The sequence below is a fragment of the Polypterus senegalus genome, chromosome 10, assembly GCF_016835505.1.
Source record: "Polypterus senegalus isolate Bchr_013 chromosome 10, ASM1683550v1, whole genome shotgun sequence".
NCBI classification, from domain to species: Eukaryota; Metazoa; Chordata; class Cladistia; order Polypteriformes; family Polypteridae; genus Polypterus; species Polypterus senegalus.
In genome coordinates this window covers 163,566,521-163,588,773 of record NC_053163.1, presented here as the reverse complement: position 1 = coordinate 163,588,773, position 22,253 = coordinate 163,566,521, and the positions used below count along the sequence as shown (strand labels likewise).

Below are 22,253 nucleotides of genomic sequence, written 5' to 3'. Positions count from 1 at the left end.
GCTGCACTCGCGAGTCTCTTTCACACTGCTTCAGGTTGAGCTCCTCAAACAGGCTGCTGCCAGATGTTCACACGTCCATCTTGGACAGATGCCTTTGTGTGCTTTAAAGTGCCCACTTCAGGTTTGTGTTGTTTGTAACATGGAGCCCCACCTTGGAGATCTTGAAGGCACAAATGAGAGGAATTCAGTATGGCAGGCCAGGTGAACCAAAGCCAAGAGAGCGCAGGTCGGGGTGGGACCCCAGAAGGTCGGGGTGGGATTGCAAGGCTGTTCAGGGCCAGGGAGGAGTAGTTTATGGGGTTTTCTTCTGCCCTTTTTCTTGGCACATTTGACTGATTTTATCATCTTCTCTATTTCCCAGATTTTTGCTCAATAACAATTCATATAAGATACATTACATTAAAGTCCGGAAGAAATTAATTATTGTCACTGTGGCGACCGTTATGTTAACGTCATCTGGGATTTTCTTTGGGCTTTTAACAGCGAACATCTCCAGAGACGCCAAAGTATCTGAGGATCTTTTTGAGATCTTTGATTAAAAGGCGAGGAGTTGACATGTAGGCCGGCCAGACAGACAGCAAGGGTACAAAATGAAGGAATCGAGAATCGCTGGGAATCTAAAGGGCCAAATGAGAATCACAAGTTGGAACTTTTTCTTTCTAAAGTAACTTCACTAGTCGTTCTCCAAGACTTTGTTTTTCCAGCAACAGAGTTTGCACAGAAACCAAGCCCATGTTTAACTGATGAGGTAGCAGCGCCACTTGAATGGACTGCAAATCCCAGCAGCCCTTGGGAGTACTTCACCATGAGGCGTGGCGCAGACGTCAAAGTGAGCCATAATAAGAAGCTGGTGGCATTCATCTGTCTTAATCATTTGAACCCGTCACCCTCCATTAGGTTACAAACACAACCACCTTGGCTTACAGCCTTGTTAACTTCAATGTATTTGCCCGGGGCTGCCCGTGTGATGTTTGCCCTCGTTGGCTACGCCTTCATCCAATGAGCACTTCCAGTCACGACGACTGCAACTCCACTGGACCTTACATAACGGCACTTGACCGACCTCATCCTCGCTTGCATCTGGAGTTTGTGGACAGTTTGGGTTTCATTTGTTCAGAGTTAGTTAAGTAGTTCTCTCGGCTGGAGGAATTGGGTGGGCTTTTGGGTGAGTTGTTTGGTTTTCACCCTCTTTATTTGGTTAATATAATATGAATTTGTTTTGAGCGCCTTTACTGTGTTTGTCTCTCTATGTAAGTTGTGTGTGTGTGTGTGTGTGGCGTCCCAGCAATTAAATAAACAAATGGCTGCTATTCAGTGGTGGGAATCTGAGCGACGCACAAACCGCTACGATGGAGTCACTTGGTGATGGCACCCAAAATGGATCACATAAACACGAAACATGAGACCGGGGTGAAATAAAACTTTCTAAGCAAATCCTGATAACAAGCAAAGTAACAAAGTACACCAATAAAACGGGTTCTGTCACTGGGGGTGAGGGTAAAGTAGGGTGTTGTGCCCTCTGATGCCCTTCCGTGAGACCCCTAAATCCCAAGAGGACTGTTTCATTTATGTGAGGTAGAATGCCCAGAGGGGACTGGTCAGGTGGTCTCATGGTCTGGAATCCGTACAGATTTTATTTTTTCTCCAGCCGTCTGGAGTTTTTTTTGTTTTTTCTGTCCCCCCCTGGCCATTGGACCTTACTCTTATTCTATGTTAATTAATGTTGATTTGTTTTGTTTTCTTATTGTGTCTTTTATTTTTCTATTCTTTATTATGTAAAGCACTTTGAGCTACTGTTTGTATGAAAATGTGCGACAGAAATAAATGTTGTTGTTGTTGTTCTCTTTGCCATGTTGCCCAGGCATTGCTGACGGTGGCTCAGCTGTTGCTATGCAGGGACAGTTGGAGTCGGGTGAAGTGTGACATCAGCATTAAGACGGTGATCAAAGGGCAGCGTTGCGTACCCCTCAGATGTCCGAAATTGTGGATTCCCCCCAACTGTTGAGCAAGTTCTGACCGGCCAGCAGTCCTTGGTGTGTGTGTGTGTGTTCGTTCAGTTTAGCATTTGTGGTCTGGGTGCCAAGTTACAGATGATGATGATGATGATTATTAATTTATTTATTTATTTTTTATATATTTAATAGTCCAAAATTGAATTTTGAGATTTTGATGAATCTCGATGTTTTGGGCCTCCCTGAGTCTGTAAATACCATTTGTGGAGTGTGTGTGTGTGTGTGTGTGTGAATGCGATGACTTGAGTGCACTTTCACTGAGAGATGAGGTACAAAACGTAGATTTCTGTCGCCTTCTGAGCTTTTCCGCTAACCTCAGGTGGTACTTTACCTTTTCTTCATGCAGCTGCAGACTGCGGTTTATTCACCTCGACTTTCCTAATTGTTCAGTATATTATTAATTTGATTTGTTATTAATGGCGCCTTAATATACATCTCTCTCTTCTTGGAAGGCGTTGAGGAGAGCCAGCGAATGTCAGGGGCTGTTGGGGACCCCCCACCCCATGATGTCCTGCACTTTTGTTCTCCGCCTCGCCTTCCTCGTGTGATCAGCGCTTGCGGCCATTTTGTTAGTTTGATGTTCACCTGACGTGTGAAGCGTTTGTTTCAGTAGAGATGCAGCTCTCGATGTCTTTAACGTTTAAACACAGCTCCGTTGTTTCTGAACAAAGTGCCACATATTTTTGCTGTCCGCCATTCATTCTTTGACATTTAATGGAGTAGAAAGTTTGCTTTGGATTTGGATTTTTTTCTTTTGAATGATAAAATGGCGCAGACGAAAGCCTTGTGTCCTTCATCGGATATTTCATAGCCTGCCTTTGGACGCCATCACTGCCGTCGAGCTTTTTCTGCGGCTCTCGGTGGGCTGGTCGCCCAGTCCTCTCCGGTTTGGTGGTCTCGACTGATGTTCAGTGGGATTCCCATCAGGAGGCCTAGTGGGCCGCTGCCTTTTGAGGCCTGGTAGCCTTTGTGGTGCCCTGCCCTGCTCTGTGTGCCCTGGTAGGGGGGCTGCGGCTCTTCTTCCTTCCCTTCCTTTGGTTTTCTGTGCACTTCAAGCTGGAGGTCTCGTTTGGTTTCCGGATTGTTGTCCTGCGCTTCAGTAAACTCCTCCTGTGATTCTCTCTTCTGTAATTCAGACGGCGATGGCGTGACTTATTCATGAATACAAAATTATCAGTCAACAAAATCTATAATCAAATCAAAGCCAGTAACATTTAAAAAAATAATTTAAGGGGAAATTGAAAGTTGAAAATGAAACTTAAAAAAGAATGAAAGCGAAAACGCCCATAGGCCGTGGATGAGGCCTGCACTGGAGCAACACTGCACTCCGAGCGAAAGACTTTTATGTCTGAGTGACAGGAGTGGTGGATTAGTCGAATGAAGTGCGTGGCTACCAGTGTCGGACCAGTGGTACTGGTGAGAGTGAGAAGGACAGGGGTCGAAACTGGGAGGTCGAGGCGTCATGGTAACGCAACCAGAACGAAACACGCACGACCCGCTCGGCCATCGAGACCAACTAGAAAAAGCAAACTTGTGACCCTCGGGTGACCTTTTTACAGTATGTTGTCGCATCGTCACCTCCTGACCCCCGTTAACCCCATGCGTCGGGTGTCATGTGAGCGCCTGGCTGTCTCCATCTCCGCCCCCTTGTTCATCGCAGATGTGGTGTCTTGGCTGCGTCACATGGCGTGTACGAGGGGCTCCACGGCGCTCGCTGCTCTCTAGTCTCGCACACACACTGGAGCCATCTGGCCAGCAGATGTCGACACATCAAAGGTTTTGAAGTTGAAATCTGCGCCTACCTGTCATGCCCTCCCACGCCCCTCTACCAGCGCCAGGCATTGGGTTATTAATTGAAGTTTACTCCAATTTACATAATGAGCAGGCTGTCACTCGGAGGTTGGCAGTAAATTTAAAAGTTGGTGACCTGATGTTTTTAGAGGAGGAGGGCACGCTGATTACCTCACGACAGACTCCCGGAATGGGATGCGACTGCAGTGGCTGGTGTGCCAATCCTGCCACCAGCTCTCAAGTGTGCCCCGTAAGCTGCTTGCAGATTAGCGTCGCACACAGGATGGAGCAGTGGCAGGGTAAGGGCCCAACGGAGTGGCGTTTACCTTCCGATTGCCACCTCGGAGCTTTTATTGTTTTACTGGGGTGGGTGCTTGCTGGACGGGTGTCCTGGGCTGCCACCTCACGGCTCATTGTACTCTGCTGGCCTTCACCAGGATGTCCAGATTCTGCCATAAGTGGGCACAGCCAGCTTGTGCTCACTCGGTAGGAGTCTGATGTCTGGCAACATCGACACTTGATTTGTTGATGAGATTTGTAGTGTAGTGCTTCAGATTCACCAGCTCAGCCCACTGCACCCACAGTTGTTTGGCAGGTTTGTCAGAAGTCTCTTTGCCCATCTTGCCCTCTCAGAGTTCAACAGATCTCTGTTTCATGTGCCCCCCCACCTCTGTCAGGCCATTGGTAAAGCCCCACGTGTGCCCATGTGAATGGCCAGGGCTTTGGGTTACGTGCCACGGTGCAGTGCCAGTCTGCATCATCTTGTTCTGTGCCCCTTCTAATGTCCACACGACGAGTGAACACACACTACGGTTTTTAAATCGGGACTTTCATTATCCAGGGAGCAAAGTGTGAAAAAGTAAATGCCCCTGTAGCTTCAGTGCTCAGTTGCTGCACCTTTAGCAGCGGTAATCACAACAAAACGCTTTCTCGATTTGATTTCGGTCATTCCTGTTGCAGCTGCGGATTTTTTTTTGGCCCACTCCTTCCTTCCTCTTCTCTTTATTTCAGACGCATTGGTCGGTTCGTTTCGGTCCCCTCAGGACTTTGACTCGGCCACTCCAGAGCCTCTGACTTGCTTTTGTCTTTTGACTCGTCGCCCTGCTGCAGAACAGAAGACTGGACGTTCATCTTGAGAACTAGGGGGCTTCGCTCGCCAACCCTCCGTCCTGCGCTACGTGCCAGCCACTTCACGTCTCTGCCGCTCGCGTATGTGGATTTCACTTTCACTAAATAAATAACAAATCTTTTAATTCTCGCAGATACGCCTCTTCATTGGGTAGAAACGCCACTCTTCCCTGATGGCAACACGAATTAGACGATCTATGAGTCTCCTCCTTAAAGTTTAAATCCGAACAATACATTTGTTCTCTTTTCGCTGTTCCGTTATTTCACCGAGTAATTTCCGTTTGTTCGCGCTAATGTGATCTTTACTATCATTTTTTGAGACTTTTGAATTTTCCTAATTCCATTACCTCTGACCTGCTCTCCTGTGTATCGCACCAACACTACTTTGTCTTCTACTCTTGGCACAAAGTCTCGTCTCGCGGGACGTGAAAGTGTCTCTCTGAGAAAGTCGCGTCTCGTCCCAGGATTTGAGATTCTGGTCAGGCGCACAATTCAATAGCCGCAGCTCTCCGAGGGGATGGCAGGCCTAGTTAAACTTCTGACTGGTCTGTCGTTGGTCCAAAGCTGTTGGGGTTCATCCTGGGGTTTCTTTGTGCTGACGTTACTCTTGGATGCCTGTGGTTTCCTGCGTCTCCCTCTTATCACAGAGGCTGGCGAGGCCTGAGTTCGGGTTTTCTTCTGGGAAATCCTGTGACTTCTTGAAGGAGTGAGCGCCGTGAACTTGTCAGACTCCTTGAAAGACGTTTGGGTGGCAGAACAAGTGGGCCCAGTTTTTAGAGCCTGGGTCTCCCTCATCTTGCCCGTTAGGTTCATTTATATTTTCTCTTTTTTTATTTTGGGATTTTCTCAGCTGTGTGTGAAGAACAAATTTGGTTCCTTTTTTTTTGTTTATTTCAGCCTCATCTTCTATCGTTATTCTGGAACGCCGTGTTGGTTTTCACAGGCGCTGCCCTTTTTACAGTTTGGTCTTTATGGTTGCCATGTTGTTGTAGACGGGGGTCCAGAAGCACCCAGTGTTCCGAAGGCTGGCGCTGTGCACTTGTCGGTGGTTCAAAACTAAAGGCTGTATCAGTGTTTCTGGCTTCCGGTTTTGGTTGAGTGATTTGGGCGGGCGTTCTGGCTAACGGATCTGTTGGTGATGAGCTTCAACCCGATTCACGTCCATTTGAAACTGTGGCCGATGACGAAGACTTGAGCACTGCGATAAGAAAAACGTGTTCTGTCGTCTGATGTCCAAAGTGATGTCAAGTGCAGAGCATCATGGGAGTGCAGAGTTCAGATCTGATGCTGTATATCAAGTGTGTTTGTGGTGGTGTTGTACTTCTTCTTCTTCTTCTTCAGATGTGTTTGCCTTGTATGATGCTGGCGTCCACTAAGCTGCTCCAGACACACGTGTGTTTGCGTCCGCTTGAATTAAAGTTGCTTCACGTATTGTGCATCCTCCTGCTTGGCCATGTCTGCTTATTCCAGTTTGTGTAGCGTTTGCTAACGGTAAAGTCGCAGTTCTCGTCAGCCTCCCTTGATTGTCCAAGTTTGCGGATTTCAAATGAATAACCAGAAGGTGTGTTGGTGTCTTTCGGGTCTTCGTCCATTTCTGCTCCTCACTGCGCCTTTCCGGTTCTGATCTCTCACCATTGAGTCGCTCTCTGCCATATTTTGCACAGATTGCCCAGTTGGGCACCACCGGCTACATTTTGCTCCTCGGCTCGGTTGTTGCCCCCCCACCCTGGGTACCCCTGTTTGTTCTCATTGTTCTTTTTTTGTAATTGTAGAATAGCACTTTAATGTTTCTCAGAATGTACGTCAGCTAGCGTGCTGTAAGCGTTCCTTAATCTCGGGATGTAAGATCTGGTGAAACGTGTTGAATCTGCGATGACTTCCTTAACTCTGAGCTGGTCTCGCTGTGCCAGACGTCTCGACTGCCACTCTCGGGGGTATCTCTGTGGTGCCGGCTCTGCCCAGTGTAAAGTTCAACCTGCGCCTCGACAGAAACACAAACGAGGACGAAGCGGCAGCGACGACTTTGAAGGTGGTGACATGCTGACGGGCTGTAGGGTGACACCAGGCCGTCCCCACCATTCCTCCTGACGTGAGGAGGACAAGTCCTGCCAAGATGGTGTACTTAATGTCCCGACAATTGAAATCACATTGAGCGGCACATGGGCTGAAAATGATGAAAAGCAGTCGTCACCCCCCCTCGCCCTCTCGACGTGACGTGTGACTAATGCTGCCTTCCCTGTTTAGTCTCAGAGTGACACGGCCGGCCTTCTTCTTTGTTCCTTTATGTAGTACAAGGCCTCTCCGTGCCAGGAGGAAGGCTCTGCGTCTTCAGAATTCTCCTGGTTTGTAAAGTGTGTGTGTGTGTTCTGCCTTTGAAAAGTTGTGTCTTTAAATGGCGTAAAGTATGAGGCGGCGCGCCTACAAATGGGACATCTCCCTGTTATTAGGTAGGTGCTGGTGGTGGACGGCATCGGTGTGAAACACGAGGGCACAAGTGGTGGGGCCTTGAGAAGGAGGAGGAGGAAGAAGAAGAGTGGAGAATGCATTACAGAAGTAAGAGTTAGCAGAGGCCTTGTGTGTGTGTGTGTGTGTGTGTGTGTGGCGCACCCACACTTCAGCCGTCACAACAGGACTGCACCCTGACACCCTTAGGAAGAAGCCGATGATTAATGAATGGCTACAAACCAATGGACGGTTCGGCCGGTGACAGATCCGCAGTCGTGGACACTTTTTCTATGGTGTCGTTTCTTGTGACTGAAGACAGAGAGATATAATTAAAGTTAATAAAAATCTTTTACTGATACACACCAGGCAAAGGTAAAATGAGAGAGAAGCACAGTCCTAGGACCCCTGCCCTTCGTCTGCCCCGAGGGGTCGGTGTCCCAAATCTTTTATAGGGCCTTTGTCTTTCAAAACATTAGCCTGAATCCGCACTACCAGACATCTACAGGTGGGATACATCTGTTAGTTTCCTTAGTTTGGGGCTCGATGAGTCCACACTTGCGGTTTTTTGTGTAGTAACCTTAAAACAAGAAGTAGCACTTGGCACGCTTACTTTGGGTCTTCATGCCCCAGGGTCTTCATGCCCCTTGTCACGTACACCACATTGATCAAGCTGTTTTGTATTTTTCCACACAGTGCACGGCGGTTTATGGAGTTTCCATTCAGCACAAGCACGATGATGGACTTCACCTTCATCAGCGTGTCGTCAGACATGTCAAGACGTGGCCCACCTGGGCGCGACGGTCAGAGCAGTCAGTAATGGGCTGCCGCTAGGCGTGTAAATGGCGTGTCTGTGCTCCTACTGTACATTACAACAGGCCCTTCTCCACCCGACGGGCTCATTCATTCTCTGAAGGAACAGCAAGTCGAGATTTGGAAGGTCCCCAATGCCCCTCCGTCCAAGCTCACTGCTCAGTCACTGGCGCCCCCTGTTCTGTGCTTGAAGAAATTCTTTGAACTGTAAACGCCTTTATCTCCTTCACTCGTCCTTCGTTGTCCTGAATCGGTGTCTTTGCTCTTCTTTTTCCGGTCTTCATTTCAGTCATTTTCTAACCCGCTCGGTCCTTGACATGTGCTGCCGCTGTATACACCTCACGCCCCATTGGCCTGCTGCTGTCTACCTCAGTCAGGTGACCACCTCACTCTCTCTGTAGTTCTGCTCTGGACTAAAACTGCACACAGGACTCCAGGTGAAGCCTCGCCGGTGTGCCGTACGGCCTGAGGGGTCTCCTCCCTCCCTCGACTTCCTTCGTTTCTGTCTGTGCAGGCCGAGGTGGGAGTAGGGGGTCCTTTTAGTGAAGGACAATGAAAAGGAGCGCCATAGAGACCAGTCCAGTCTGTCTCGTAGCCCACAATGGTAACCTAAGTGGAGCTTCAAACCAAACTCGCTGCAGCACAAACTCGGATAACCAGGACATGCCCACCCTAACCTTGGCTGTCCTCGACCCCGTGACGTCACTCGCTGTGCAGCTCATCTAGCACTGCTGTGGTGTTACCAGTAGGATTACGTTGAGCTCTTTTGTAAGTCGCTTTGGATAAAAGTGCCAGCTACGCAAATAAATGTAACTGTAGCAAGCGCCAGTACAATATGCGATAATCTAAAATGACGGCACCCATCGAAATCCAAGATGGTGTCACGAGAAGATGCAAAAGATTTTAACGTACTTGAAACAATGTTCAGTAAATTAATAAATGCAAATATGAATTCTATTGAGGAAAAAAATTCTCGAGGCAAAGGGAAGCATCTGTTTTTGATTTTTTTTTGCGTCTCTTTACATTTTTGTTGAAGTTTTTTCCCCTCAGGTTTCCAGTTCTGTTCTTGGTTTACACTTTCTTTTTTACTTGGGATTCAAGTTTAACATTTTGGTTTCCTGTGGTACCGTTACAGATGCCGCCATTCCAGTGAAACACTAGTTAAGCACAAAGGTAGCCATCGTCATTGTCGTGGTGTTGACGCTTGTTCAGAGTCTGCCCAGCATGCTGCCATTCTCCCGTGCCCGTGTGCTGAGGCCTCCTATAACTGGTAGGTGCACAGAAATAGAGGGTATCAGGCAGGGGGCAAATACTTTTTCACAGATGCTGGGGTCCAGCAAGTCTACACACGGACGCGTGGCGTTCTTTTGAGGTCGTGGGCTCCACCGACGGCACCCAGCCAAGGTACGTCATTAGTTCACGGCAGGACACGTAGCAAGGCGCTGCAGACCATCTTGAAAGTGCGTGGTCTCCGGGTGGCCAGTGTCGAATGCATCACATCTGGACTTTTGTTTGGCTTCCCCGGGGCGATGATCGTTACGTGACATGTCACTTACTGCTAATTACGAGTACTCGCCGCCACTTTCTCTCAGCTCCGATTTATTGTGGATGATTAGAAGTGGCGTGACCTGCCGCCATAACTCGCATCAGGTGTTCAAATTGTCCCAGATGCTGGTTCAGAGGGCACAGCGAGGCAGATTGCTTGACGCTTCTGTGACTCTGCGTCCCCGTTAGTCCAACAGAAAAGCACAGGCCTCGGTGGAGAGCAGAATTACTGGAGGTGTCTCGGTTTGAGTCCCATCTCTCCGACTGCTCATTGTGCTTCACACAGTGACCGCTGCAGCCTTACGGGCGGGCCGAGGGTCTCGGAATGGCGTTTGAACCCTGGTGCGCCCCCCGCCTGTGTGTTTGAGAGTCTTCACATTCCAGCCTCAATCTTGTCTGTGGACGCCCACCTCCCTCGTTTGCATGCACTGCCACAACGCCGTGATTGAACGACTTGGGGGTCTTGAACGACCCTCATACGCGTTGGTTTGCAGGCACAGATGACTCGATTGTAAAGAACGTGCGAGTCGTGCTGCAGCGCATGCGTGATGTTTCCTTGTGCATTTTGACACCCTCTCCTCTTTCTAATGACTCCTTGAATCTTGTCCTTCGAGTAATGAAGCACGAGGCATTATTTGTGAATTGAATCATTCCCCTGACGGTGCGGCGCGTGACTCTCGAAGGTGTCATTTTGACCCGACAGTGATATTTGATTCATAAACAGGTTCATTACCCGAGAACGAGGCCTATGATTTTGACTGTATTGTCTTTTTTTATTAATAGGTATGTTGTCACGCTTTGTGCTTTCAATGTTACACGATCAGAATTGTCAGCAAGTACGCTCACTGGCCACTTTATTAGGTACACCTGACCGTCTGCTTGTTAACGCAAACATCTAATCCGCCAATCACGTGACAGCAACTGCATGCATGTCGGCCTGTTGACCTTGTGGAGACCACCTGTTGAAGTTCTAACCGAGCATCAGAATGGGGCAGAAGGGCGACTGTGGTGACTCTGAATGTGCCAGACTGGCTGCTCTGAGTAAGTCACAAACTGCTGATCCGCTGGGGTTGTCACGCACAGCCATCTCTGGGGTATACAGAGAGTGGTCTGAAAAGGGGAAAACGTCCAGTGAGCAGCAGGTCTCTGCTGGGTGAAGATGACGGCAGACTGGTCTGAGCTGACAGAAAGGCAACAGGATCTGAAATGAGCACTCGTTATGACCGAGGTGTGCAGAAGATCATCTCTGAACACCCAACACCTTGACCGTTAAAGCAGGTGGGCTACAGCAGCAGGAGACCACACCGCGTGACACTCCTGTCAGCTGAGAACATGCAACTGACACCAAAATTGGTCAATAGAAGATTGAAAAACGTGTCCTGGTCTGATGGGTCTCGACTTGTGCTGTGACATTTGGATGAAAGCAGGGATCCATCCTGCCTTGTGTCAAGGTGGTGTAATGTTGGGGGCCCTCACTGTTTTAAATGGCACAGCCTACCTGAGTATTGTCACTGACCATCCCTTTATGACCACAGTGTCCCCATCTTCTGACGGCTCCATCGCTGTGGCTCCTTATTAGCAATAAGATGCAAATGACAAAGGAGCCAGCAGTTGTCCATCTCCACGTGGATTCATCCGGCACTCTTTGGTAAAGGAAGCACTTGAGAGTTAACTGTGACGGGCCGAGTGTTCTCCGTGTTAGGCCGACTTCAAGCCATTCAGCTGATATCCTTGGAAAGGGGGGAGAAAAACAAATCGGCGATTGAAGAGCTAAGACGCCACAGCATTAAATAAGGATTGGGTTCTAGTTGAGCATTCGGGTTGCAACTCAAACCTGCGGCCCACCAGGTCTGACGCTGCCCACCCTGATGCAGCACTGAGCCGTTTGAATATTCTCTTTCTTTTAATGGAGTATTCCAGCCACCCGTGGTTTTGTACAGTTTGACTTACTGATGTATTTCCTGACTGACTAACACTTCACGGAGCCCCCCCACACGTCTTCAGAATGGTGGGCACAGCCGCCCAGTGGTTTATACTTTGAACGCGAGCCTTTGAGAAGGTGTTCGTGATGGCGTACGTGTGCCGCAACGCGTTGTAAGTTCGTCAGGTAAAGGGCGTAGCCGTTAGAGGGTTTCCATTTTGACAGAAGCAGCGAGGGCCGATGCCCATCTTTACGCAGCCCAAAGCCGTCGGAGATGCGACTGCAGCCACTGAGCTACGTTCAGATGCCATCTGATCTGGCGACGTGCAGTCCCTGCGTCGTTTGTGGCGTAACTGCTTTTGAAATTCGTGTTATGAGGAGTAAAGCGCGCGACGTTTGGTGAAGGAGATTCAAGTGAAGCTGTTGATATAATCTTTGGACGCGGCCGTTGTGTGACAGCACCTACCCAGAGAACACGAGAGGTTACCTACTCGGTGACGACCTATCTGAACTCCATTGGCAGCCAGTCGCGTGATTAATCGGTCAGCCTCAAAATATAATTCGACCCCAAAAATGGGTGAGCGGGTTACGTGTGTGTGTGTGTTTATTATTATTTGTGGTAAGTCGGCGGTTTTATGAGGACTCTCTTACCTTTACTCGCACGTGTGGTCACGGTGGTTGCTCTTTCACCTTCCTCGGTCTGTTTTTCTTGTTGTCTTCTAGGAGTTAACATGGCCGCCCTGCTGTTCATTTGGACCCAAGAGCAGCCAGCAGTGGTCCGCTTTTTATGGCTTGAAGGGGAACCCATTGACGGCTCTCAGCACAATAAATATGGAGCTGCTGTTTACCGCAGTGGAGTTCAAAAATGCTGGGCCAGGAGTTCAGTACAGAAATAGCAGGGCGCTCATCCACTACTGAGTTTTGGCCCCTCCAGCCCCTAAGAAGCGGACCACTGCTTGCTGTGCTCTACACAGAGAGGGGGGAGCGGCAGGAGAAGCTGAGTGACCAGGGTTGAAACTTCACCACTGTGGGATGAATGCTGAAATGCGGAGTTTGATACCAAAGCGAATAACGGAGACGTCTCCACTCCCGGGGGCCGCCCGATGCGCGGCGTTTCTTAATTGTGTTTCCTGACGGGATTTCGAGAGCCCCGATTTAACACCCAGCACTCTGTGTTTTGAAGGAGGGGTGCGTGGCCCCCTTTGGGGGTCGGAGTGTGAGGTGCCAGGCTTGCACCTTACTTGATGGCACCATTGGTACATTTTCAACCCTAAACCACAAGCCCACCCTCTCGCTGCTTGAACAGCCCAGCCAGTGTGTCACAGAAGTGCAGGTAACCTTTGACCTGTCCTCGCACAGTCGGAGGACGGGTCACATTGTCACCGCTCGTTTGTTTTTGGCACTCTGACTCCATCGAGCAGCCCATCGCATGTCATTTCTGGTGGGGAAACTTGAGTTCTGCAACAGCAACCATTTTGAATGTGACCGGAGCTGTCGAAAAATACACAAAATGGCGGCATGTGAGAAGTTGGTGACTCCAGAATGTAATAAACGGACATAATGATAAAAATATTTACAAGGTGGAAATGAAGAGAAGCACACGAATGAACTAACAAGTGCTGATAATCGGGGCTCGGTTTTTAACCTCAGAACGTCGGCCCTGCCAACGTGTGCGCCAACTCATTGTTGTAAAGCTAGAAATGTCATCGCAGTCTTTGAGGAAGTGAAACGAAACAAAACAAAGGCTCAATTCACCAAGTGGCCCACCATGTGAACCTTTCCAGCTTGTTTCATTTCTTAAGGCTGGCATCACAATAACAGGTTTGTGCCGCCTCTTCCCGAGTCTCTCCCCAGCCCCCTCGGGCAGCAGTTTATGATGATGTCGGGCCTAATCGGGGACGGACCCCAAGGAGACACACGGGGGGCTTGTGCGCTGCACTGTTTGTTTGTTTTGCCAGTCGGGCTGACGCTTCCTTTTTAAATGTAGCAGTTTTCTTAATAACAATAATCCCAATCCCAACATTCCGTGGCAGATTTCTAAACACTTCCTCCTTTTGTGGTCCTGCAGGTGCTTAATTAAGAAAACATGCCGGCTCATGCTTGACTTTCAAGTTTAATTTATTGCATATTAAATTATGATCCTTTGGGGTGAGATAATGACAGCGTTATTTATGGCGAATGGCACCTTTTCACACAATACTGCTCCAGTGTGGAATGCATTGTTTTGGCATGCGGATTAAATATATTTCCGATAGGTTTTTTTTTTTTTTTCTTCTTATTAAATAAAAACAATGTGTGCCTTCTGCAGATAGAGGAGCGAAAGTGAGCCTGGCACAGCACGACACAGCAGCAGCAGTTGGCATCACAGAGAGCGTTGAACTTCATGCCACCACTCACTGGCCGCTCTGTCCCGACCTGCGCCCGAGTTCTTTAGGTTTGGTCCAATGGGGGGTGTCCTGTTGACCAGATATGTGAGGGGTCCACCCCTCTCACCTGCTGAGCTGCAAAATGGCGTGCAAGAACGACGAGTAAAGGCAGAGAGTGTTGGGCACGGACCTCGTCTTCTGCAGTATGTAGTTTCATTTCGTGAACTCTACAAGTGACATCCACAAATGCAATCACACGTGTCGAGTGGGCTCGGTTGGGGGTCTTAATGACTGAAACGAGACATTTCCACAAAATTGTCTCGCCACAGTGTTTTAAAATTTGAACTCCTTTACGGGTACAATAGGCAATTTGAGACTTTGGGCACATGCTCAAGTGATTTGCTGCCAAGTCTGAGGTGGTCTGGGGTCCTGGTGCTCTCGGGTTCTTTGGGACAACTGCCCCTAAAAGAGGAGTTCAGGTACCTCCGAGTCATGTTCACATGTAATAGGCAAAGGGAGCGTGAAATTGACCAGCGGATTGGAGTGGTGGCAGCTGTCGTGTCTGTGCCAGTCAACCTTCATCCCTGTCCTCGCCTCTGTTTGTGAACGCTGGGTCAAATGACCTAAAGAATGAGGTTTCTTTGCAGGGTTGACCCTCCATGATGGCGTGAGAAGCTCCACGATTCTGGAGAGCCTCAGATTAGGGTTGCTGCCAGTTGAGAGGGTTTTGGGCATCATGTAATTGTGCTCAGCCCCCCCAAACCCCACAGTTGCCTCAGGCACATCCCACTGAGCAGACCAGAGCGTTTATTCATCTCAGTTGGTTTGGGAAATCCTCTGGAAGAGCTTCTATGCAAGAAAATCTGAGCTGACCTGCTGCTGCTGCCATGACCCTCACCGGGGAAAGTGGATGAGAGGATGTGGTTTATGGGTGGAACCTCAAGAGGCGGAGCCTTTGTGATGTCACTGCTGATGGACAGGCATCAGGCTTTCTGCTCTTTTAATTATCCATGTGATCTTTGGTTAGATCGCTTTTTGACTTTGACTGATTGACAGTTTTCTTTTGGTTTGTGAGCACAGCTTTCCAGTCTGGCCCCTTAGTGTAACAAATAAACACCTGCCATCTTTATCGTTGCTAGTAGAGTATGATGAGTGTGTATGAAGGTGGGAGTGAGCGGTGAGCCGATTGTGCGAGGATTAGGCCAGTCGTACCCCACTGGCTTCAAACAGCCGGACCTGCTAGTTTTAGGTGCGCCATGCATGCATGCGTGTTGGCAGGGGGTTTACGTTTTCGCAGGTTTCCCCTCGACCAACCCGCGTTTACTCTGTGATCTCCTCACGGCTGCCATTCTGCAGGCGGTTTTCTCGTTGCTAACAAGTTTTTACTTGGCGGCCCTGTGACCTTCATGCACCTAACGTAAGTTCTGCACTTCAGTTCAGTTTCAACACACAGCAAGAATTAGAACAAAACATTCTTGAAACCCTGCCCAACCGCCTGAATGTTAAGTAAATGACTGATACTCGTCGTTCTTGTTGTTTTTAATTCAATAAATTATACTTTGACTGGTAATTACGCTTTGAGTAAGATTATTGTTTTTCTCTTCCTCTTAGGCTTGCTGAAGTTTTGCACAGTTGGATTTTGTGGCATTGCAAGTCTGATCGACTTCATCCTCATCTCCATGCAGGTGGGTTGCTTGTTGGTGCCCAGTGGCCCAGGGTGTCCTGTCTTTTCTTCTGTCGGTTTGTCCGTCAGGTCTTGTGATGCCTGATGAACACTTGTGAAGTCCCCTGGTCTGTCTTCAGAAGAGGCTGCCAGGTGTAAGGGCACCATACTTGAGGCTAATCCCACCAGAAGACCTCTGGATAAGAGAGGGAGAAACACTGGTGATGTGATGCAGGAGGGCTGTTGTGTGGCCCATGGGATGCCAGCCAGAGATGTACATTCAGTAGCGGAAGGTACTGCAGGGCGATGATGGGCACCACTCCCTGGCACACTAGAAAGAAGGCAAGCAGGCCACTGTGGTGAGCCCTCCAGTTGAGTGCTGCAGTGCTTGGGAGAAAATACTTGAGATAGCAACACCGTCAGGCCACTAGGGGGCACACAGTCCAATGGCACTACATTGCATGGCCCCAGTTAGTCAAGTCAAAAACGAACCAAAGTGCTGTTCAAAATATAGAACAACAAACCAGTAAAATGTGAAACAAAAAGGCTAAAATGTGCACTAATAAAGTAAAACACACACCGCAATTCCAGTAAAGGAAACAAACAAACAAACAAATAATAAGAGATTTCCACAGTAACATCTGCCAACAGAAACAAACATCCACAGTGAACCCCAAATTTAAATTTAAACAGTCATCTTCAATGATTGAATCGGAGCGAATTGGTGGGCTCCACCAAATATAACGCCAAAGGGTGGTCCCTCAGGAGTGATGTCATGGGGAGACAAGGAGCACAGGCACACTTATGGTGAAATACGCTTTAAACAATTATACTATGGTAACACTTGACAGGCTGAGGCGACCCCTCTGGGCTAAGCGGTAGAGTAACTGGCAGGACGACATGGTGTCACAGGTAAGCAGCCGTCGTTCAGCTAGTCTGAGGGTCCAGTGAATGCAGCACTAAACGCAGCACGTCTCTGCTGAGGGGTCAGTCGTCTGTTGCTGGTAGGTTTCACTGGTCATCCTCCAGCTGACTGAGGTCCATGACATGACGGAAAACTGGAGGAGCTCTCGGGGTACGGTGGACAAGCTGGATGTGTGGTGTATGTGACTTTCAGTCATGTGTCCTTTGTGATGCAGAGTGCGGTAGTGTCGCTTCATTACCATTAATGAATACGGCGGACATGTTTTACTGTGCACTTTCACCTTCAGCGAGTTGCGAATGTTGGACAGGAGCAGAATTTGTTTCTATGTCGGCGTGTCTGTGTGTTTCTATACATGTAGCTCCTCGCCACCCCGTGCAGCACTCAAAGCTTGATGAGTGTCGCCCCTTCTGTTCGATATCATGTACTAATACACGTGTGCCCCACCATCTAAACGTGATGACTGATTGGGAGATTGAGTGTGTGGGGGTCTCGGCCCTCTGTCGGTTTAGGTGACGGACTCTGGTCAGTGTAACTTTAAAGCTTGGTTTTTATTTCAGTGTATATTAATTGTATTGGTGCCTGTCTCTTCTGTATTTATTTCACAGTCCACTTTGTCGTCCATTCACATGAGGTAACTCATCTGACTGAAGCCGACTGCACTCCCCTGCATGTCTAAGCAGTGCCATTGTCTTCTTGTGGGCACATGCCAGCTCGCGGTACCAATCGGCTCTTGGCTTTATGTGCTTTTTATGCCACAAATGATAAGAAAAGGAAAAAAGGTCTGCTATGGCCAACCACGATGAGACACCGAGTGTCATTTCTTTCAGTCCAAGATCAGACGATAACTGAGGACCCCATGTTTGACTGAGTAAAAGTAATTAATAAAGTTTAACTGGTGGTAGACATTTGCTCAAATCCATTTTATGATGGGGAGATCTTTAGGGTTTCTTGCCGAAGCAGCGTCACGATTTGTAGCAGTTTTAAATGAAGTTGGAACGGATCCACTTTGAGTCATCGTAATAACGTCACCGAATGCCACTGCGTGTGCAGAGTTGCAGCAGTTCTGCGTCATGCCCGTGTTACAGCAGTGTGTGCCAGGGCAGCTAATCATTTGTAAACCCCAGCCTGTCACACTCTTATCATAAATGGTCGATGTTTTGAGAGGGCATTGTGACTATGCCAACTTGTAAGACGTCGCATCGCCCTTCTGCATGCTGCCCAGCGCCACACTCGTCCTGTTGCCACACGTGACGTCGTAGAGGGATTTCTGTGTTCAGCCCCGAGTTCCAAGCGGCTCCTCCATCAGTCATTGTTTCCTGTAATTGATCTCCGTCTTGAATTAGTTGACGTGTTCTTTTCCTTTTGTGTTGTGCAGTATTGTCACATTGACAGGCCATGAAGATGAATGCGCACTTTGTTTTGTTGTTCAATTCCCTTTTTCTGTAGTGGTTGCTTTCTTATTTGTGCCTGAATGCTGACAATTAACGTCAAGCTAAGCAGACCCCAGCGCCATTGACTCTGAGTGGCGTGACTACTTCTGGTTATTTTAGACAATCGCTTACTAATGACACTGAACATTAAAATTTAAAAGGACAAAAGAATCCACAGTTAGCCATCTAACACACACACACACACACACACTCCTGCTTCATTTAGTACAAATGTGGCATCACCTGTTTATATTTTCCAGATGGATGTAAAAACATAAACTGGGAAACAACGGCCTCTCCAGTTGAGGGAAGACCCAAAGGGGGCCGCCAGGACTGAAGGTTGTGGTCTCGGTGGTCGTGTCGCACGTCTAGCTGATCTTTATTTACCCAGTCTGGGTGGGCACGCAGCACACACTGTTGGTATCTGCTGGCCTCGCCTTTCGATTGCTTAAACTTGAACCAAATGCTTTGGGCTGCCGCTTCTCAGGCCACGTGGCAGACATTTTTGCTCATTCCTCCTGCCAGAGCAGGTGCACGTCACCAGGCTCCATGGGCCTCTCTGCTCAGACACACATCATCAGGGCTTTGTGATGGCCGCTGCTTGTGCTGCTGAATGGCAAATTGGCCTACAAGTTTGAGTTTCCGGGCTGATGTCCCGAGTCGTTACTTCAGAAGTTGTAGATGATCCTCCGTATTCATAACGCCATTTCTTTCCTAAGGGGCCCAGTCTCTTGACCCATCACAGCTGAGAGGTTGTTCCTTGGCTTCAAAGCCTCACCCTTCTTCCTTTGTACATCGCGGTGATCATTCTGCCCAGACAGTTCCATTTTTGTTTCGTCGGACCACTGGAAACCCCTCTAAAAAGCCAGCCCTTTGGGTCGATGACCACCGTCACACTAAAGTCTGGCGTTTTTAGTCGTTCAGGCCATGGCAGTGAAGGACTTTTCTTAACTGTGGATACTTTGCCAGTTCCTTGGTTGGCTTGGAGTTCATTTGAACTTTTCACCAACAATGTGTGGCCCCTTGACGTTTGTATTTGCGCACATTTGTTCGTACAGAAGTCATCGTGTTGTCTTCCACTTGTGCAGGAATCAGACTTGTGGGCAGCCCACCCATGTTTGTCGCTGCTTGGATTCTCCCAAATCCACAAGGCATTGGCTATGAATGTAGGCAGCCATTGGCACTCTCCCATTTAAGACAATGAGCCAATCGGAGGCTTCTGAGCGTCATTACCTCACTTTCTGGAATCGGACGGTGAACTTGGCGTTGGTGAAGAGTAAGGTCATTGGTGGAGGGGTCTGTCCTTGGGTTGTTACTTTTTCTGTTTTACATTAGTGACGGGGATTTCAGTGTAGTTAGTAAGCTTATGAAGTTTGTGGGGGGCACGCTTCAGGACGGGGGGACGCAGGCACAAGGACTGTCCGTTATAAATATAGGATGGGATGGGGGGGGACCCTGAGCTACAAGCTCTGAAAAGCATTTGTCATCATTTAATTGACGTGCGGACACAAGTAAAACATAAGACAGTGAGGCCACACGTGGAGGACAGTGTGCAGTTCTGTCGCCACGCTACAGTAAAGACCGCGCAGCCAGGTGCATCATGGGAGTGAAGGACATGTGCCCAGGAATGCTCCAGCAGAACTGGGGAACGGTGGGGTCTCTAAATGTGACGTCAGTGACATGTGACAAGTCAGATTCTCATTTCATTTGAGTTTTAAAGCAGGTGGTGGCTATTCTCACATTGCACGTGAAACGTGACTCGTAGTTGGCAAGAAAAGCCGCCGATTCCTCCCTTGACGTGATTTGTCTGAGACGTGCAGCACATTTAGCAGCGAAACGCTGCGTCGCACACTCGGTGGGGGCGTCATCCTGTATTTTGACACACGTGAGGTCACTCCGTGTTCAGATGATGGGAGTGAATCGCGCTTGACTATACGGGTGTGTGTGTATCCATATAGAACGTTAATACTCGGACTGTTTATTCTTAAGTGTCCTCTGTTGTTTACTGCAAATCCAAATCAAGAGCAGCTAATGGCGTCTTGCCCACTTGGTCTTGCACATGCCCGCTTTCGGGCGCGGGGCCTGCCGTTGAAAGCTTTTTTAAAGTGGATGAGGACCGCGTTGCCGGAGTCTCTCCGTTTCTCTGGCTCTCGTCGCCCCGACGTTTCTGCCTCTCATTCACGACCACAGCACGAAGCAGTGAACCTTTGCTGATTACCAAACGAGATTGCCTCATTAAACTGTAACCTAAGACGTCTCTTGCAGTTTGTTTCTTTTTTTATTTCCATATGGCCTTGTGGGAGTGCCGTTGTGGTCTTTGTGCGCTTCTGGACAGAGTCAGTTCTGGGAATGCGTCTCTAAAACCAAAGAGTCAATGCGTCTCTTACAAATGTTACGCAATTTGAACTTCTCGTGCTGTAGATGTGGAAAGTACTTGATTGCTAAACAAGCTCGGGGAGATTTTGTGACCTCAATGTAAGACGCACACACACACACACACACACACACACCAGCGCCCCGGGCTCTGAGGACTTTGCATGAGTTTTGCTTTTTTAGACCCAATCCAAACAAAACACGTTTAACAACAAGGTTGAAAATGTCAGCATGGCGTAACACTGAGGTGCATCCTGGGACTCGGTGAGTTCACTTTTGTCAGTTTACTTCATTCGGCGTCGCCCAGGAATAGCCGTGGTGGCGCATGTGAGAGCAGAGCAGACATGGTGTCGGAGTGCAGAGCATCGGGCCGCGTCGTTCAGCAAGCTTGTGGGGACACCTTGGGTGACGTCAGAGTTGCACAGGCTGACCCTCCATTGTTGTTCACATTTCTTCAGACGCACACTTCTTGGAAGTGGTAGCTGATGTTGGGTACAATGCCTAGAGGGGGCTGGGTGGTCTCGTGGCCTGGACCCCCTGCAGATTTTGGTTTTCTGTCCTCCCTGGCCTTACTTTTATTCTCTGTTAATTAGTATTGTGTCTTCTCTCTCTTGGTGCTCCATCTTTTGTATGAAAATGTGCGATAGAAATAAATGGTGGTGTTGTAGCTGAATGATTGAGTTTTCGTGAGCGTCGTCCTCGTCCACCGCCGGCTCCTCTGGACTTGGGGCGGGAGGCCCTTTTAATGTCAAACCCACAGGGACTTCCTGATTTAAAATGAGGTCCCCAAGAAGGATCTGCGCGATGAGGAAGACTTCTCCAAAGGTCCCAGGAACGCCTTGCTGTAGGGCTGCCCAGCCGTAGCGCCATCAATTGACGTGGCTGTGTGAGTCGAGTCCTCCAGCCCTTATTTATTCACGCGGTCCCACCGCGCTTACTTATCGAATTACATTAACCAAGCCTTGACAAACTCTTCAGAGACCCTTAAGAGGGTCCTGGACGGGTGCTGTTGAGAACACAACCCTGATGGGACGAGGATGATTGCTGTGGCCTCCTGCCTCTGTTTGTTGACACGCACAGGATGCGACTTCTGGGAAACCTGGCAGCAGCGACGGGCTATTTACAGTAAGACAACAATAGAGCCACGTGCCCGGGACATTTCCCTTTGCTGCGTCAGTCTCTAGATGACACCAAAGTAGAGCGGAGTGGTGAATTTCGACTTGCTCGTCTCCTGCCAAAGGTACCGCGGCTTTAGCCAAGGCCGCCAGGGTTGCCAACGAGCAGTAAAGCTGGCAAAAGAGAGGGTTGACGCCCGCTGCTGTGCATTTGTGATTTTTTTCGACGCTGGAGTTGCGTCTCGTACGCCGAGTCCTGCTGTCCATGACGGTTGTTTCCCAGCAGCCCATCTCTGCGTAGCTCTGTCTGTCTGTCGGCCAGAAGGACCCAAGAGAGCAAATGCAGGCCTGTGTTGTGTTGCATTTGAATTTGCTCCGAGAAGTGTCGATAGGCGTATTAAAGTGTGTCACATAATCTGCCCGTGGCCGTTGGAATTCAATGCGACTCGACTTGTTGTTGTGAGGGAATCTCGCCGCAGGCTGCGCACACCTGGATTGAGCCGTTTAGGTGATCCCAGCAGTTCTTAATTAAGCAGCAGCGTTTGAAGTGTGCCTCTAAAGAGCAGGCTGATTTGTGGTTTGCTCTCGAAAGCCCTCGATACTCGATTTGCCCGCTCGTGTGAGTAACTTGATACCCATGCCTGGCACTGCCCCTCACTATAGCAGAAGCCCACAGTTAATGCGAGGGCCCTTTTCTTGTAGGCCCACCACACGCTGTTGGAACCCCTC

The 22,253-nt window shown here is 48.9% G+C and overlaps 1 protein-coding gene across 1 annotated transcript in view; it reads left to right on the top strand.

The window, feature by feature from the left end:
* The window catches only part of tm2d1 (TM2 domain containing 1), a 45,894-nt gene that overhangs the window by 8,514 nt on the left and 15,127 nt on the right, over nt 1-22,253 (top strand). The window contains exon 5 of the mRNA XM_039767241.1: nt 15,630-15,703. Coding sequence (XP_039623175.1) covers nt 15,630-15,703 — 74 coding nt within the window. The remainder of the gene's footprint in view (nt 1-15,629; nt 15,704-22,253) is intronic.